Source organism: Ruditapes philippinarum, unplaced genomic scaffold (genome assembly GCF_026571515.1).
Source record: "Ruditapes philippinarum isolate M1 unplaced genomic scaffold, ASM2657151v2 ctg4799_1_1_1_1, whole genome shotgun sequence".
NCBI classification, from domain to species: domain Eukaryota; kingdom Metazoa; phylum Mollusca; class Bivalvia; order Venerida; family Veneridae; genus Ruditapes; species Ruditapes philippinarum.
Window position 1 is genome coordinate 101,083 of NW_026858114.1, and position 20,106 is coordinate 121,188.

At 31.9% G+C, this 20,106-nt stretch overlaps 1 protein-coding gene across 2 annotated transcripts; it reads right to left on the reverse strand.

The window, feature by feature from the left end:
- Positions 1 to 1,905: 1,905 nt before the first annotated feature.
- On the reverse strand, positions 1,906 to 20,076 carry LOC132752144 (protein tumorous imaginal discs, mitochondrial-like). Of its 2 annotated transcripts, XM_060742435.1 has the most exons (13): positions 19,894 to 20,076; positions 13,917 to 14,062; positions 13,616 to 13,699; positions 12,452 to 12,548; positions 10,936 to 11,060; positions 9,999 to 10,151; positions 9,178 to 9,325; positions 8,507 to 8,571; positions 7,883 to 8,011; positions 7,381 to 7,496; positions 5,680 to 5,777; positions 4,347 to 4,502; positions 3,256 to 3,394 (listed from the first exon to the last, which is right to left on the reverse strand). In XM_060742435.1, exons 1-12 carry the CDS (start codon positions 20,045 to 20,047, stop codon positions 4,384 to 4,386), a joined length of 1,434 nt encoding a protein of 477 aa, XP_060598418.1. In that variant the 5' UTR covers positions 20,048 to 20,076; the 3' UTR covers positions 3,256 to 3,394; positions 4,347 to 4,383. The 2 variants fall into 2 exon arrangements, with proteins under 2 accessions (XP_060598417.1, XP_060598418.1); XM_060742434.1 differs by lacking the exon at positions 4,347 to 4,502 and having other exon boundaries at positions 1,906 to 3,394.
- Between the last annotated feature and the right edge of the window lie 30 nt (positions 20,077 to 20,106).

Below are 20,106 nucleotides of genomic sequence, written 5' to 3' on the forward strand. Positions count from 1 at the left end.
GTGCACAACTTCACATGCTGATCAACATTCCCATAAAGTTTCATTGAATTCCAGCCATTAGTTGCAGAGAACTACTCCGGAAACGAAATTCTAAGTCAAGGGCAATAACTCTAAAAATACTAAAAATATCCAGACGAAAATACCCAGGTGCACAACTTCACATGCTGATCAACATTCCCATAAAGTTTCGTTGAATTCCAGCCACTAGTTGCAGAGAACTACTCCGGAAACGAAATTCGGACGGACGGATGGACGGACGGACAACGCCAAAACTATATCCCCCTCCCGATTCCATCGGCGGGGGATAATAATAGTTAATTTTTAATTGGCAAGTTTACCTTTCGGCTATATGGACAAGGGCAAGTTTGTTCTCGAAATCGTAACAATTTCCAACTCAGTATTGGTTTTCCCAGGGTTCAAATTTAAAACCGCATCTCTTTCAAAATAATGAAAGCTCGCCGATGATTGGCTATGTGAAGGATCACAAGAAATATCTTCGTAATTGGTCACTGTTAGATCTAAAAGCGGAGCATTATTCAAGAGCTAATTTTAATCAGATTGCCAATGCAGCACACCAAATATCTAAGCCTTACAGTTTCTTCACTTTTTACATCTATTTTAACTTCTGTGACCTAGATATGCAATGGATTAGAACCATCTATACAACTGCAGAGCTCTGATCCTGGTTAATAGCTGAAATATCTGAAGCAAAATGTGTCACTTCTCTATATAAGGTTTTTACTGCATAATATTCTTAAACACAAGAAAGTTTTAACTTTTAAGATTTATTTATGATAAAACATGTTATAATAGAGCTTTGTATCATAATGGTACGTACCCATCAACATTTTCTCCAAACAAACATCTCTCAAAAAAATTAACACTTATCAAAATCTTAACATATTAATATATTAACAGATTGGCCACAATACATAACTAATTCTACTCTTTCTCATGTGAATACTCATGATTATAACTTTCAGAAACATAAATCACTACATTAATCAGTTTTTTTTTTAAACTTTAAAAATGCAAAACATACACTTTTCACATAGCAACTGTTCTGACAAACATTGTTTCTCAAGATGATATGCCAAAATGAAATTCCCTAAATTCATTTCTCCATTCTGAGATGATATTTTATACTTTATTTTAAATTTTTCCTTGCAAAACAGCAGCAGTCTATTGAAACAAAGTAAAACATATTGTGTGCCGATAAATGCACTCTGTTCCATTATGCTGCATTAATGAAAATATTCAAATAATGTTTTCTTTCTATTTCCTAGCAAATAGACTTTTTTTGGTTTATTTTACGTCACACCAATATAATATAGGTCATATAGCAATTTTCAAGCTTTACTAGTGGAGGAAGACCCATGTGCTCCTCTGTTCATTATTTCACGTACAAACGGGCATTTGCGCAGAACCACCAAAGTTTGGTAAGCTAGCTAGATAACTTTCTCACATGAAATAATTCGAAGATGCTGGTGCAGCTTGAACTTAAAGCAGCAATAGGCAATATGGAAATAGATTGTAGATTTTAATTCTGAGAGCATTGTCATTTAGTACTGCTGCTTAGTACATGTCATTTCCAATGTTTCAGAGTAAAAGTTTATTAGCAGATTAACCTTCATTATTATATTACTGTACATCATCATTATTATATTACTGTACAGAAGAACTCAATTCTTTGCAATCAATGTAAAATGGCTGTGTACTAAAACAAGAGCTGTCAGTAGGACAGTGTACTCAACTATTATATGCTTGAATAGTAAAACAAGAGTCTGGATAAAGTAGGAATTAACAAAAAGTATTGTTGGAAACAGATAGATGCATCCCAAGCAGGACCCAGTAGAGGAACCAGGACCTAAGATTATTCATAAATCCATTCATCAATGAAGACACAAACATCCGTGCATTTTTATTAATTTGTTTTAAATTAAGTCAGTGTAACACAGACCTTTGAGCTTCAAACCTAGATGTTGTACATGACACATTGTCCTAATTTGCGACACATTTTTACAAAATTATTTTAAAATCCATCCATTAATGGCAAAGTTATGGACCGGACAAAGTTCGTATAGACGGACCTTTCAAAAACTATATGCCGCCCCAATTTTGAGGGGCATAAAAAAAGATTTCATTTGAAATAAATTGTGACATAATTATGAGATCTGGACTTTGACCAAATAATTTTTAGGTTCACAAAAGGCCATATTTCAAACAAAATCCATGCCAAGGTTTATGGGCCTTGAGGCTTGGGCAGTGACCTCCAAACTGTTAGTAGTCATTAAGATTGATGCAAAATATTGAAAAAAGAATTTTCTAAGTCCACAAAGGGTTATAATTTTGCCAAAATCCAAACTAAAGTTGTGGGTCTTGGAAAGTGACTTCTTATGATCCAAAAGAAGTGTGTGAAGTTACCAGCAAATATCTTTTGTGGTTAATAAGATATGATGTTTTATAGGACATGCAAAACTTTAACCAAAGTGTTACACCAACGCTGACTCCGACACTGGAGTAGGATAGCCCCATTTTTCTACATTCAAGCAAAAAAAACAACAATGTTTTCGAAGTATAAATTGTAAATTTGACCAACTGTAATTATGTATCTTAACAACATTCACATTCTTAATAACAAACATTTTTTCTTCTTCAGTAAATATTAAACTGCAGATATTAAGCTGATCACTTATTAAAATGTAATAAAATTATTTCATTAAAACATACACTGTGCAGATAATATATGATAATAGTTTAGTATTGTTTAATAGTGGTAGCAGAACTATTTGTTAACATTTAACAACCATATCAACCATGAGACAGAGCAGCCCACTACAACATGTGCTCTCTGAGATGTGGAGTATATAGCACAAAAAGCACACAAAATAGAGAATACAGAACAAGTTTAACTCATTGTATATATCTGTACTCTTTCTACTGCTCTCTTTCTATTTCAAATGTTAATGCTGAAAGACAAGTGAAGTATGAACATTTCATATTTGTGAACAACATGTATCACTTTTACATCCACTTTATTATAAGATCTTGATGATGTCTGAATGTAGAAAATCTACACACGTCACATCAGTTATCAATATTGCTATCAATCAATCAATACAGTATGTTCAACTATCTCAGGAAGCTTGCTTTGTTTTAATTGAGCTGTCATCATCATCTTTATTATTATTATTTTTATCATCATTATCACCAGTTGTTACATGATCATCATGTCCTGTATCATTTGCAGTACAGTTTTTGGAATCTGTGTTAGTATTTGACTTGTGTTTACTAGTTGTATTTGGTTTGAATGTTTTGTTACAATCTGACATCTCCTGTACAGCATCACGTATCTGGTTTATAAAGCCTTCTTTATCTTCCACTGCTCTCTTACCTGTATTATAATGTTCTATGTTTAGAAAACAAGGGAGATGAACATATCGTAATGTTTCAATGATAACTGTACTGTCTCTAACTATATATACTAGTACATGTATACAATCACTACTAAAGGGAAGAAAACAGATTTACTGTCAGAATATGAAAATATATATATATAAATGCTGTATAATACATGATATTTCAAATGTAGAATTGTGTAGCTTTATATTAAAAAGTATATGACTACATTAATATGACAAAAAAGAAATTTTGTATTTCAATGCATATAAGTTTGTTTAGGTATACAAACATTTGCCCTCTCCTTTCACCCTAAAATGAATCTTTGGATATTTGCCTCCCCAAAGTTTGAAAATTTGCTTAATTTATTTAATTTTAATGCATTTATTTCAATAATAATGCATTTATTGTTGCATTTTCATTGATACATAGCTTAAGACCGCATATAACACAAATTTAGCAAATTTGAAAACTAGGGGGCAAATGTCCAATGATACATTTTAGAGTTAGAGCAAGTATCCTATTAGGCAAATGCCCCGGATTTGTCTGTTTGTTTGGAGTTATGCAGACTGTCACACATTTTTGGTCACGTCTTGGTGGTCATGTGTCCACCACGCCTTCTCGGCTATATAACTAACCAATAATTACAAATTTCTCCACAAGTAACCAATAACATATTCCACATCATTTTCTTAATCAGCACTGACAGACAAATAACCATTAGACTTAAATGTCCCACATCAACTGTCAAAGAGAAATTATGCCTCATTTTGAGGATGGACCCAGCCATCTACAAATCTGATACTTTACCTATTGAGCAGAGTGGGTGGACAATTGCACATCAGTCAAAAATATTTCAGGAAGCAATCAGAAGTCCCTTACAGGATTTCAACCTTTCATGTTGAGAGGCAAGTGGTTTTAAGTCAATGTAACATAAACACACTTACAGAATAAATAATTATTAAAACATAGACTCTGCCTGCATCATCCAAATAATTTTCTTTTAATTTTTCCAAGTAAAGATTCATCATTATCACTTTCATCAGAGACCTTTTCCCCAACACTTTGTTTTCCAGATGTAAAACTCTCAGCTTTGCCACTTTCTGAAAATAGACAGTGGACAAAGTGTGTGAGTTTATCTGTATAATACTTACAACTTAACAAGTTTGTCAGTTTCTTCTTAAAATAACTGGATGTAATATCTGTATTGAAAATCACTTCTTGATACTGATATCTGTACATACTTACTTGAAGTTTATGAGTAAAAAAAAATGACACTCATATTTACATTATTTCATGTTTAGAGCAAGATTTATTTCTACAGGTTGGGTTTCCCACGAAATTATATGCTTGCTGAATATTTGTATCAGGTTCTGATCAGTGAAGAGTAAACACATAATGTCAAGGAATTTTATCAAGAAATGACAAAGCTGAAGACCAGTTATACACAAAAAAAAAGCTTCTTTTTATGTCTTTGCCGTCTATGTAACCTTAACTTTATGATACTTTTATGACTTGGGTCATGTGTGCAACACACTATCTTATGCTAGTGAACATTTGTCAATTTTGAAATTCTTCAAGGAATTTCTAAGTAATGAACTGGATACAAAATTAGAGTCCTTTTAACTTGACCTGAATACACTATGGACCTTGACATTGTGTGTAGCACATGTTCATAATGGTGAATGATGTAAAATGGTGTAATTATGAAACAAAGTCAATGGCTGAATGACAAAATTATGTGCAAGACATAATCTAAGATAGCAACATTACAACAGACACTGTGTTTATTACATGGCAATTATGACAGGAGTGTGAAGCTAAAATTCTTAGCTAAATAAATAATTCCCTATTTAACCAGGTAACAGGGGAAGAAATCTCTGAAGAAAGATTTGTCACAGTAAAAATCTGATATGATAACAACTTTCTTGGTTGATATCAGGACATAATTACCTTCTACTTCTTATAAATATAGCATTAATTACTATTGCCTATGACCATGACAGGCAGAGCTATAGATAGCAAAAATAGTGCATCATTTCTAGCCCTAGTAGACAATTGCTAACAAACCTATCTCCCTATTATTCTTATTAAAACAATGAAAATCTTCTCATCCTGTAAATACAGTTGGTCATCTTATATCATCTAACAACTCTTCATTCATTGGGCCTTTACCTTTACACAAAATGTCTTTAAATAGGTAAACCTACAGACATTAGCTAACCAATATCCAGTTTTCTTTTCACATGTTGTAAATATCAAAGAATTAACACTACAAACCTTTATTTGTATCCACAATACCATTTATAGTTCCATCAACATTTCTCTCCGTCTCAGCATAACACAGCATCAGAGCTTTCTGTTCTGCTGTTAAATGTCTAAAACAACAAAATAAATTATTACAGTTAACTATAACATTTGTTCATCTGTGAATGGTCTAAACAACCAAATAAACTATTACAGTTAACTATAACATTTGTTCATCTGTGAATGGTCTAAACAACCAAATAAACTATTACAGTTAACTATAACATTTGTTCATCTGTGAATGGTCTAAACAACCAAATAAACTATTACAGTTAACTATAACATTTGTTCATCTGTGAATGGTCTAAACAACCAAATAAACTATTACAGTTAACTATAACATTTGTTCATCTGTGAATGGTCTACACAACCAAATAAACTATTACAATTAACTATTAACATTTGTTCATCTGCGAATGGTCTAAACAACCAAATAAACTATTAAAAGTTAACTATAACATTTGTTCATCTGCGAATGGTCTAAACAACCAAATAAACTATTGCAGTTAACTATAACATTTGTTCATCTGTGAATGGTCTACACAACCAAATAAACTATTACAGTTAACTATAACATTTGTTCATCTGCGAATGGTATACACAACCAAATAAACTATTACAGCTAACTATAACATTTGTTCATCTGCGAATGGTCTAAACAACCAGATAAACTATTACAGTTAACTATAACATTTGTTCATCTGTGAATGGTCTAAACAACCAAATAAACTATTACAGTTAACTATAACATTTGTTCATCTATGAATGGTATAACCAACCAAATAAATTATTACAGTTATTTATAACATTTGTTCATCTGTGAATGGTCTAAACAACCAAATAAACTATCACAGTAAACTATAACATTTGTTCATCTGCGAATGGTCTACACAACCAAATAAATTATTACAGTTAACTATAACACTTGTTCATCTGTGAATGGTCTAAACAACCAAATAAATCACTGGTCTAAACAACCAAATAAATTATTACAGTTAACTATAACACTTGTTCATCTGTGAATTGTCTAAACAACCAAATAAATCACTATGTTCTGCTGTTAAATGTCTAGAACAACAAACTATTTTTGTTAACTATAACCATTCTTCCCCTGTTCAATGCTTTAAACAACAAAATAAACTGTTCACCCACTGTACAACAGCTGGCAAACTATCTCAAAGCTTCAGTTGTGCAGGGATTTTTTTTATTTGGTTGGATTTTTAAGTAGCACTGACACATGGCAAATTTCCAGCTTTTCTGGTTGAGGAAGACTTCAGGTCACCTGAGTAGAACCCCTATTGTTCCAAATGCTAGCTGGATAGCTTCCTCACATGAAAGTATCCAGTTTAATATCTTGTCTCTACCATATGTTTACACATGTATTTATAAAATAAACTAGAGGTAGCGGGGGACTAAGAGAAACCACACATCACCACCTAATAGTTTAAAATTATTAAAGTCTATTAATTTCGATCAACAATGATCTTCATCATGTATTTATAGAGATAAGATAGTAATCAATAAGGCATAAGTAATTTGTGTATCTAATGTGACTCTTGACTATGTGATCATCATCAAGCATTATAATTGTTTTTAAAACATATATATATTTTTACATGTTAAATCATTAATCTGATAATTAACAACTACTGTAATATTCAGAAGTTTACTTACAAAGGAACTTTGATTTTAAAGCTGACAAAATGGTCACCATAACCATAGCTATTTACACGGCTGATTCCTTTACTAGATAACTTTAACTTATCATGGGACTGGGTACCAGCTGGGATCTGAAAATATTTCACATTTTTATATCATTTAGCAAGAAACCTGATAGAGTTCCAAGGAACTTTATGTCAGATTTGAACCGTTTATCATTCATTTTAACAAAACACTTTAACACTGTAATTATCATCATAGTTTTTCCCCCAACTTAAACTTATATAGAAACATGATTATATAGGGAAATAAGGTCAAATATTCCATCTGAAAATCAGTGATGTTTATTGTTTTGGTAGAAATACACCTTTTCTTCAAAGGCTGTGCAAAGTATGGACATGAGGGATATGTCAGGGAGCAGTGCCAATGAAGCCATCAATGCCTGCTTAGTTATCCCTGTGTATGTACTTTAAAGGCGTTATATCAATGAAATAAAGTGATATGTCAAAGAACTTACATTTAAAAGTATATCATCATAAATACCGGGTACTCGTATAGTACCACCAAGTACAGCCTGGGATATTGTTATAGTAGCTTCACTGTGTACATCAGCTCCTTCACGACGAAATATTCTACTCTTGCCTACCTACAACCACAATACTTACTGGTTTATACAACATCATAATAGGTTTATCATTTACTTCTCATACCAAAAATAGCTTTTTGTGATAAATCCAATGTCATAATTTCAGCTATTAATCATATAATATATTCTACATTTTCTAAGAACTCAAAAAAAGAAGAAAAGAAAATGACCAAAAAAAAAAAGAAAGAAAAAAAAAAAACCATCAACAAGAAATGTAAAATTTATTTTAGATTGTTATTGTGGAAACATTTCAAATATTCATTACTTGCTGAGCACACTACAGGTATTTAAGTATAACCAATAAGTAATTTTAACAATTTTCCAAATAATCTGGTTACATAACATAATAACAATATCTTCACACTTTTGAATAACAGAGGAAGAAAAATTGTCTGTAAAACTTAAATGTGTATCCTTAGAAAATTATTCCAACAGAAATCATTGTGATGTGTTTCTAACTTTTGTACAACAAATACTGCTATTTTAACTGCTTACCTTAAATGTTACAAACACTTCTTGCTTATTGACATTAATACGCACAGTCTGACCATCTTCTATACCTGTAAGTGCAGTTATTACTTAGTATAATGCAAAAATATCACAAGTGAAAAGAATCATGAAAGATTGAAAAGATCTACAGATACTACAGTTGATGATTCATCCATCGATTCCTTGGAGGAAGTCATTAAAATGTATAAAAACATAAATGTTTGTCAGGAAAGTCATTCTTTGCTGATATTTCACAATATATTTATCTACCTTGGAAGGCATCTTTGTTTTGTTAACAGCATATTGAGTTAACAGTTTACATTGCATATGTATTGAACAGGTAAAATCAATTATCATAAATTAACCAACCCAATGATAATTTCATGTAAATTGAAGTATTTATACAAGTATACATATTTTTCTTCAAAAAGTGGAGCTTAAAATCACTGAAAGGAATATAAATCAAATTTGGCCAAAGTTAGATCTGACTTTTGTAGCAGAAGACTTATGTTTATGAGCATAAATTTCCCACACATATAGCTCACCATGATACATCTGTTCCCAAGGTTTGGAAACTTTATATGTTATAAGCCAACAACAAAATTTTATATTTCACAACTATAAACATGTAACTAATATAACTAAATTAGTTTAATATACAAATATATTGATTTTACCAGCTGGTACAGGAATTACAATAGATCTTCTTCTCAGCAACTTTCCTTTACCAGTACAAACATTACATTTTTTCTTAATAATAGTTTTTTGTCCACCACACATGCGACACGTATTTCTCATAACATATATTCCCGTACTGACTGTCTCCTACAAAAAGAAAATATCTTAACTATAATTCTAGGTCTCTATTTGGTTTGAACAACAAACTTTCATTTTCATCACTACACAGTTAAAGTCATATTGTGCCTTTCAGATTTACTGATAGAACGTCTCAGGTACCTCTTTGTGCATATTTTCAAGCACAGGTAAAATCACCTGCCTTCTGAAAACTTGCTGCATAGCTCTGCACATGACAAAATCCAAAGAGCATAGAACTGATAATGACTGCTACCTCACTTACTTAGTTACTGACAAGGGTTAGGTCTGTTCAATCTTAGACAGGCAGTATAAATTTTAATATAAAGAGCGGGCTGTTTAGTATCAAAATGTAAGACAGAATGACGCATCAAGATATGATATCCTCAAATTTGATATAAGAAAATACTGATACTTGTCACAGTTTCTTTGTAAATATAATTAATATTTTTATTTTAGCAAAATTTTACACCCATTGCTCAGTACTTGTTGGTTCCAAGAATAATTCAGGAGTATATCTATTAGCTTATAGCTTCCTACAATCAAACATTAATAAATTCATAATATAAATTAAAATCATCCAAAAAAACTGTTTGTCATGAATGAAAAAGGTATAACTTTATCCTTCTTTTCTGCCAAGTGAGCAATACAGCATTGAAATAAGTAAGATAAGATGAAGACATACCATTCCTGTACCATGACATTGAGGGCATGTCTGTGGTTTAACCCCTGGTGCAGCTCTGGTTCCCTTACATTGCCAACACTCCTCAACTACATTCATTTCAGCTTCTTTGTTCACACCACGACAAGCCTCCTCAAATGTTAGGTTCATATGTAACTAAAAATTAAAACATTATCATCAGAGAAAATTTGTTCAGCAGAAAGATTAATTTGCAAGTTAACAAAAGGAGACAAATCGACAAGTGAGAGGAGAATGTCACTTAATCAACAACATTAGTGAGTTTAATAAGAAAACCCTTGATTCTGCCAGAAACTATTAAATCACAAAATCCATCACTTGATGATTAATAGTTATTTGTACACTTAATTTATAAATATAAAGCTGAATTTTCCTAATTTGATTTGTCTTAAAGTATTTCTACAATATAAATTTTCTTCACTCTTTCGATTGAGATGATTTGTCACATTCTGTTTCTAGTAAAAAGAGGTCATTCAATTATTTAATATGTGGCATCATTAACAGATACAGTTAATTTAACTTATTATGTCAAGCTTATATTATGTTTTGTTTTGTTGTTGCTTAATGATCTTTTGCTTTGCGATGTTCTCAAATGAATAGAAGATCAAAATCAGGAAGGAACTTATTATTATATTGTATTAACTTCAATAAAAGTCAGTCTTCATTAAATGATTTACTCTTGCAATAATTCCTGTGAATTTAATTAAAAGCTTTAATAAAATTTATTTGCGAGAGATATATACAGTATATCAAACGAAACAATAAATGGTTCATAACTTAAAACACTTTGATAAAATAAATGAAAATAGGGGCATAATGATCCCCTAACTGTATATCAAGTGATTCCTATATATTAACATTAAACGTTTGTTTTGTCACCAAACTGCCAGCAATGAGTTATTGTTCTATATTGGTTGCTCACCTCACTTGCTGGTGCTGTCCCCCATTTACTCTCAAACTGTTGACTTTCAAATCCACTAAATCCAAAATCCTTAAACATATTCCAGAACATCTCGGGGTCTACTTGACTTTGATAACTCTCAAAACCTGAAAACATGAATATTCCACTAGTTAAAATAAGTTTTACTGAGAAACTCACATTTTGAATACAAATTTTGAGATAACTGTAACTCAATTTATATATACAAATATAAATTTTTGCTCATTGCCAAGGTTCAACAAAATCTCGAAAATTAGTTTCTGCCTTTCTATATCGAAAGAAATATATTGCGGATTTGTGTGAGTAATAAGGGTTTAACATTTTTTAAAAATTTGTTTATGGAAGTGTTAAACCATCGTCAATAGTTAATACTGTAATAGATACATGTAAGCAGTTTACATATAAAGTAATTGTGATGACAACTTATTGTCCACGATTTTCGGATAAAGTATCAAACCTGCATCATAAAAGATATAAATTATTTATCAAAGTTTTTGCAGTCTGTCTAAGTGAGCTTACAATTATATAAGTCAATATTGACTGTGTGTATGTAATTAAAGTGTTGTATTTCATTGTTGGTTACACTACAACAATATTTTTTAGGAATTTCTGATAGTTTTCATTCAGAGTTAATCTATTATAAACGTGTTAAGACACTTAAATAGATACAGGATTCATACAGTATACTGGTGCATGGCTGACACTTCAAATATTGGACAATGGACAACAATGTGCATGTATATTTTAATACTAATTGACATATAACAAAGCTATTTATATATTTAAAATTGAGTCTTTCAATGCTGTATGACAATATTATGATCATCATTGTGCCAATAAAATTAGAATATTGTCTAATGCTACTAGTCATTAATCAGATCCACAAAACATATATGGAGACAACATTTTTTCACCAATTAATTGCAAAATCTTGCTGACTTATACACACAAACTTACTTTCATTGCCATTGGCATCTGCCAATAAGCAAATATTTATAGGTCACATTATTTACAGTTACAGATGTCTTATCAATATATATATATTGCTTTTTGTTTGGCTGTTAACTTGGATTTTCTAATATATAAAGTTTTCATACTATATCAGGACTTTTACATTTGTTTTAGCAGTATTTTAATTAATTCCATAGCTTTTAATTTACTTTTTGCACAGTGTGATTATCTTATTACCCCTTACATTTTTGTGTAATGATAATTTCCCATAGGCCAATGGGAGATATTCTTACTGCAAGTGTAATAAGAAATTTGTGCTGTTACATAAGTTACAGCTTGGCTTGAAGTCATGACAGTAAAATAAAGGACTATTATCTGCCTATGAAAACATGTAAAATAAATCAAATTTGCAAAGTGAAATTAAATAGACCTTGCTATTATAATTTCAAAACATATTTCTAGATTCTGCCCAATTTTCCCAGTTCAAATCATTAAAACATTGCTGAGAGGTAATTATTGAGAATACTGTAATAAAGTCCACACTTACCACCAAAACCTCCTGCACCTTGTGGTCCCCCACCAGCGCCACCACCAGTCATACCAAATGTATCATACTGATTACGTTTATTTTCATCACCAAGAACCTGGTATAAACAAAGTAATTCCTAACAATAATAGACTTATAGTCCTACATAAAATAAAACAGATCTTTTAATAAAATGTTGCTTTTATATTTATCTTAAAGTGGCCTTTAAAAATTACAGATAAAAATAAACCCATTAAAATATGAATATAATAAAATTTAACATTGGCCATATATAGATAATGGAGTTTGCAGCTCAAGTTTTTTGACCTTAACCCAAATAAAATAGGTAGTTTTTTTTTCACTATGTTTTTTAACCCAAAGAATCCATGTGACTTACATCACACCCAGGATTCATTGCTAAAAAAAGGTCATAATTTTTTAAGCAAGCACTTTGGGGTCACTTTGGGGTGTTGGACCAATATTGACTCAAGGACCATGCAGAAGGTTACTAGGCAGTACAACATGCAAAGTATATAATCTCTCTACCAGGTTGTTTGACACTAAAATATTAAAAGTGTTTTCACATGTCAGCAGTCATTTTTTACTTAAGGGCCATGATTTATAAAATTCATGAGAGGTCAACTAAACAATGCTCAATGCCAAATATCAAAGATTTATAAAAACTGTTTTCCATTTTATTTAGACATTGGGCAGGACAAACTTGACTCAAGGGTCATTGTAAGCACAATGTTAAATGTCAAATATCTAAGATTAAAATATTTTTCCTATAAAAGTTCATGTAGCCCAAGTGAACCCCCTTAAGCACAATGAGCCTAAGGTATAGAACTTTTGAGGATCATAATGTGATGCCACATGCCAAATACCTTAGAAACTCTGGGCATTGTAGTTTCAAGATCTCATATTTGAAGTTTGTTTTACCTCCTGTGACCTTAAATGCAAAGCGGCGGCATCAACTAGAACAATAATTTACACAACTCTTGTAGAAAGCCACCTGAGAATCACTCCTGTAAAGTATGGTCAAATCCACAGTGTGGTTTAGGAGATGTTGCTTAAAACAAAACAACCAGGAATCATAAAAGCCCCCCTCTTTCCACTGAGAGTTATTTAAAGTCAGCTTAAACAGTAATGTGTCATATACATTTACAAAATAAATCTACAATATACCTCGTAAGCTTCTGATATTTCTTTAAATTTCTTGGCTGAACTTTCATCATTGTTGCTCACATCAGGATGATACTTTTTAGCAAGCTGTAAAGAAAAATTATATACATGCTTACTTTAGAATCTAAATGTTGTTTAGAATGCACATATATACATGTAGTTTTTTTTTTCATCACTAAGACCTTTATATGAAAAAGTACGGTAAAGTAAATAAATGTTATGAATTAAAACTTGTAAGCCTAATAACTTTTAAGTTGTTATTATTGGAGCAAGTAAAAATATTAAAATCTCAACCAATTATAACCTTATAATATGAAGATTTAATCTCTTTTTGATTAGCAGTCTTGTCCACACCAAGCACCTTGTAATAGTCTTGTTTATCATTTTTTCTACTGGAGTGAATCTGTTTAATATTCACTGTTAAGCTTGGCAGTGTGTTCCTGAATAGATCTGGAATAAAAACAAATCAATACATCTATATTACATTTATACATGAACAAGAGCCACCGCCGGGCGGGGGCAACACTCAACTTTTTACTTTCTCTAAAAGCAAACAAAGAAATGTTTGAACAAAATCTTAACGTTTCCTTTTTATAAAATTAATCGGTCTGGCGTGTCACATTAGTTTTGTCTATATATTTTAAATAGAAACACGTCATTCTATAAATAGAAACACGCAATTCTATAAATAGAAAATTCTAAAAATAGATACATGTGGTGGAGTCACGTGGTGGAGTCATGTGGTGGTGTCACGTGGTGGAGTCATGTGGTGGAGTCATGTGGTTACGTGGTGGAGTCAAGTGGTGGAATCACGTGGTGGAATCATGTGACGAAGTCACGTGTTGGAGTCACATGGTGAAGTCATGTGGTGGAATCACGTGGTCATGTGGTGGAGTCACGTGGTGGTGTCACGTGGTGGAGTCATGTGGTGGAGTCATGTGGTGTCACGTGTTGTTGTTGATCATATATATATATATATACAGAGATCTGCCGAGGACGCGATTTTGCGCCATTGGCGCTAAAAAAATGAGAATGGCGCCGAAAAATCGGCAGCAAAGGGCCATGGGCGCATCTAAAATCTGTGCCAGACTTATAAGAAAACAAAACTGTCTGCTGGGTTTTATTTAGTCATCCAGTCAAAACTGGTACCAAACACAACATGTTACCCATGTCCTGTAATTACGCATATTCTTGAGTTTATCCATTCCCCTATAGCTTTTGTCCATGTTATCTACTTACCGCATTTTTTCTCATAATCCCTTTCCCCACACAGATACTCATTTCTACTACCGTAAATTTAATCTCAATAAACAAACAAACAAATTTATACAACTATATGATTATCGGTAACTGAAAAAAAAGTGTTACTATTTTAAGAAAATGCTGTAAGTTACAGTAAATCTGACAGGTGTTCTAACTTGATCAACCCTAAGGTCACTCAAGTTCACGCAAGTTTTGGCTGATGAAGTGTAAAAAAAAGATGTTTATTGCGTCATCAGAATGTTTGACAGGGTGATTAACCAATCACAGAAACATTGTGCATGACTTTTTTCATGATCAAAAGGTCTGTCGGCACAAAATGTCTTTGATGTATGCTGTCTACACAGAGGCATTACAAGGGCAATAAATTCGTCAATATACAGTGGTAAGGGACATTTGGTGCAAAGTAAAGGAACAATTAAATGGATAATGCACAATATAAGACATTACAAAAGTAAGAACCAGCAATTATGTGAATAAATTTGCATATCAAATTTTTTGAGCAGCCATTTAAAAAATATTTTCATTTTTGCCTGCAATTAATATTAGTTAGAAAGTTACCATGTAGGGCATAATTTTAATTATTGGTACTGTAAAGTACTGAATTATATGTGAACCCACTTGTCATAAAATATGATTTAAGTTTTATTAACCGGGGAAATTCAATTATCTACAAACTTTTTAAACAGTTATTTAACGGTCAATGTTTACTTATTTTCCCAAGGCCCATACTTTGGTAAAAATGGCCCATCATTTTCAGACCAAGTGGGCCCAGGGCCCAGTACTTTCAAATTCTTGGCAGATCTCTGTATATATATACACACACACACACACCAATAAATATATATGGTCATTTAGTGCACAAATCTGAGAAAATTCAGTAATTTAACTTGGCAGAAAATGAGTGAAGGTCAAGGTCTATCTGGTTATTTTTAAGGGATATCCTTGAAGATTATTATGTTCAAGTTTGAAGACAATCCATTTAAAAATAACAAAGTTACAGCCAATAACAGCATGAACAAGCAAAATTTGGACTTTTAACCTTGAAGGTCAAGGTCATTTATGGATGAAGGTCAAGGTTAGTGTGGTCTACTGAAAGGTCTTGTCCCAAGGGTTGTTGTGGCCAAGTATGAAGACAATACACCAAGAAAAAAAAAAGTTATGATCCAGGTACAAGTTTGCGGACGGCAACGGGAAACGGGAAAGGGAACGGCAACGCTGCCGCGACTATAGCAATACCTCTACTTTTTTTTCAAAATGTTATCTATGTCTCTGATACTTACAAAAAAAAATCTAGTACATGTGTATATTGATATTTTAAAAATTATTTTTTCTTTTAATACTAGAAATGTGTCATCATGCCACGGATGCCCCCGCATGCAGCCAAAATTTCAGATGTTATAATTATTTAGTTCCAAATTTGTTTGCACAAATTATTTTTTCATTTGCAGTTTTCAAAGCCCTTAAAATTTTCAATGTTAACACAAACCATTTCTACAACGTTCAAAGCACTGAAAATTATTCAGTCTAACTTTTGAAAAAAAGCATATTTATATTTGTAGCCACCAAAATAAATGGGCTACATACATTTCACAAAAGTATGAGTGCTGAAACTGAAAGTTCAAAATTTTTCCAACATTCAAAAAGATAAGTTTGTCCTACAAATCATTGAACACGACCAAATTTCCACAAAAAGTATGAGTGCTTTGAGACTTGAAAGTTCAAAATTTTTTCCAAACATTCAAAGAAAGATAAGTTGTCCAAATCATTGAACCACGAAACCAAATCAAAACTTAACTGCTTATTCCTAAGATGTTTCTATATTATTTTCTAAGTGAAAGGGACATAATCTGCCAAAAAATCATCGAACCATGACCAAAATTCAACTTTGACCTGCCATTCCTTTGGACATATCCATATGTCAAATTTGAGTTGAATAGGGTAACACTTGTGGGTAGAAATGAACAGAAACTGTAAATTTCATATTATTTTCAAAGTTAAAAAGGGGCATTACTCTGCCAAAAAATCATTGAACCATGACCAAATTCGAACTGGCCTGGGCATTCCAAAAAAAAATATCCCCCCAATCCCCATCTAATTGAGTTGAATGTTTTGTACTGTTGGGAGATAATAAACAGAAAACGTGAAAATTTCAATATTATTTTCAAAGTGAAAGGGGGCATAACTCTGCCAAAAATCATTGAACCACGACCAAATTTGAACTTGACCTGCGATTCCCCTTTGATGTATCCATATGTCAAGTTTTTTGAGTTTGAATGTGTTGTACCGTTGGGGAGATAATGAATGGAAATGAAAATTTCATATTATTTTCAAAGTGATAAAGGGGCATAACTCTGCCAAAATCATCGAACCATGACCAAATTCGAACTTGACCTGTATTTTCTCAAGACATATCCATATGTCAAATTTGAGTTGAATGTGTTGTACCTTTGGGGAGATAATGAACGGAAACTGAAAATTTCATATTATTTTCAAAGTAAAAGGGGCATAACTCTGCCAAAAATCATCGAACCATGACCAAATTTGAACTTGACCTGTATTTTCTCATGACATATCCATATGTCAAGTTTGAGTTGAATGTGTTGTATCGTTCGGGAGATAATGAACGGAAACTGAAAATTTCATATTATTTTCAAAGTAAAAGGGGCATAACTCTGCCAAAAATCATCGAACCATGACCAAATTCGAACTTGACCTGTATTTTCTCATGACATATCCATATGTCAAATATGAGTTGAATGTGCGCAACCGTTACTAAGATAATGAACGGAAACTGATGATGACGGAATGACAGAATGACGAATGACGGAAGGACGGAACAGGGTAACACTATATGCCCCGGCCATTACATGGCTTCCGTCCTTCCGTCCTTCCGTCATTCTGTCATTCCGTCATCATCAGTTTCCATTCATTATCTTAGTAACGGTTGCACACATTCAACTCATATTTGACATATGGATATGTCATAATCAGTATCAAATTAATGACGTTTTGCAATGTGTCTTATTTCTTATGAAAGTAATATTTTATTTTACCTAACCAACCATATTTTATATTATCACCTAAACAATATTATAGAACTTGTACAGTATGCTGCCAGTACATAAAATATTGTATAATGTAGTTCAGTTCATAGAAACATTTAATTGCTTATGTTTAAAAGAAAAACAGACATACATGTATGTCATATTTTTTTCTTTTAATTCAACAAAAAAAATGTATCAATTTAAACAACGATCAGGAAATTCAAAACACTGTTTAAACAGAACAAAGTTCACTTATCTAAGCTGATACTATACAGGTACTTATATTATTTACATGTTCAGTAACATTACATAAAAGTTGTTCTTTCAGGGCTCACACTGGCTCAAATAAAATAATAGCCAATATTTTTAACTTAAAAAAATAATAGCCAAAGTTCAGCGGACTATTCACGATTTAGCGATTAACAACATAAGCAGTTGATTAAATAAACATTACATATAAAACTTTTTCAGTTTTATAAATTCTCAAATAAACTTATACATGTGTACATTTGTGTATATTGATAACTACCTTTTTTACATAGAACCACAACTTTAATTGTTATTATAGAACAGAATAAAAATGTTATATAGTATAATTACTGTATAACAATAATATTAAAGATCCATTATAACTTTACATAATGCTGTTATCAGACAATTTCTTTTGTTTGTTCTTATCAAATTTTGTCAGCTATAACCACTATCAATTTCCACATTTCACACAGAACTGGAGTAGATCTAGGCCATATTAGCCTATAGAAAAAACACTTGCAAACTCATTCACAGAATGCAGCCTTTTTTCTGAATAACTTACTGAAAAAAATGTCATCATTACCAATGTTAAACAAATTTTCTGCCATAATAGTAAAGATTTTTAAACAGAACATAGCTTATTTTCACCTTTAAATAAATATCAAAATTATCGGTGTCGCGAAAATATGTGACAATCGGATTTTTTTCTGTTTTCTGAAGAAATATTCACAAATTTGGTTGTTGTGCAAATAATTGTTTGGAAGTAAATACTTTTTAAATATTTTATCATTGTTTTCTACTGGCGATTTAGTCAAGCAGCTTAAAAGAAAAAAAAATCAAAATTTGCCATTACTGCAATTTACAGTAAATTTTGGGTTGGTCAAAATCCAGTTTATAAATTATATATATCAACGATATTTGTAGCTTATTGACGGATTTTTGATGGCTATTAAAATGCTGGACAATATCTTATTAGTACTTATATAATTTTACATCTAGCATGTATTTTTATCACCTGCATGTATTTTTATCACCTCGGGCAATAGCAATGCGTGACCGATAAAAAGTTGGCACTCAATTAAATCTACCCCGCTGGTGTTAATTGGGACTACTGCAGTCTTTATCGATTTATACACCTTATATAAACACTGTTGGATGTAAAAAATAATCGCCAGATTTTGTAGCCAAAATGCAAAAACAATTGCCAATCTTATAAAATAATCGCAAATGGCGACTATGGCGTCTGACAGCGTGAGCCCTGTCTTTTCTTAAAATTCATAAATTCTTATTAACAATACCCTCGAAATCAACAAAATTAACCATTAAATTGAATTTCCTTTTAGTAATGAAAATAAATTTGTTAACTTTCCAATAAACATCTAAAAAAAAGGGAATGAAAGGTCCGACTCCATACAATTGACAAGTTGGGAGTGAAACGTCTAGGTGTGAACCCTTTTGAGAGTGAAATGTCTTGGGAATGAAATGTCTGGCATTCCTAAGAAATGACCCCTATGAAGACCCGATACTGCTATAGCAACTTAAAAATGTGTGCAAATAAGTCTGTACTAAGCCTTTATCATTCAATTTTAACACAAAAAACGTTGCAAAAGTAAAGATTGATGAATTTTCCAGCAATAGTATCAAGTCAACTTATTTTGACATTGAAACATTGTCGCGAAATCGTATGACATTTGTTGATATAAATGCGTCAATCGTGCTTACTCAGATTGAAATTGACATGTTGCACCCGACAGAGTGAATGAAACTGAGATAAACATGCAACACTCGATATATCTTTCGATGCTGACAACTTCAAACGCAGTCTATTTAATGATTTGTCACCTCGCCCACAACATGCTTTCCTGATGGCTGCCATTTTGTTGCCGCAGAATGTACACGAAGGATCAAGGTCATTTCCGAAAAAAAATATCCCTA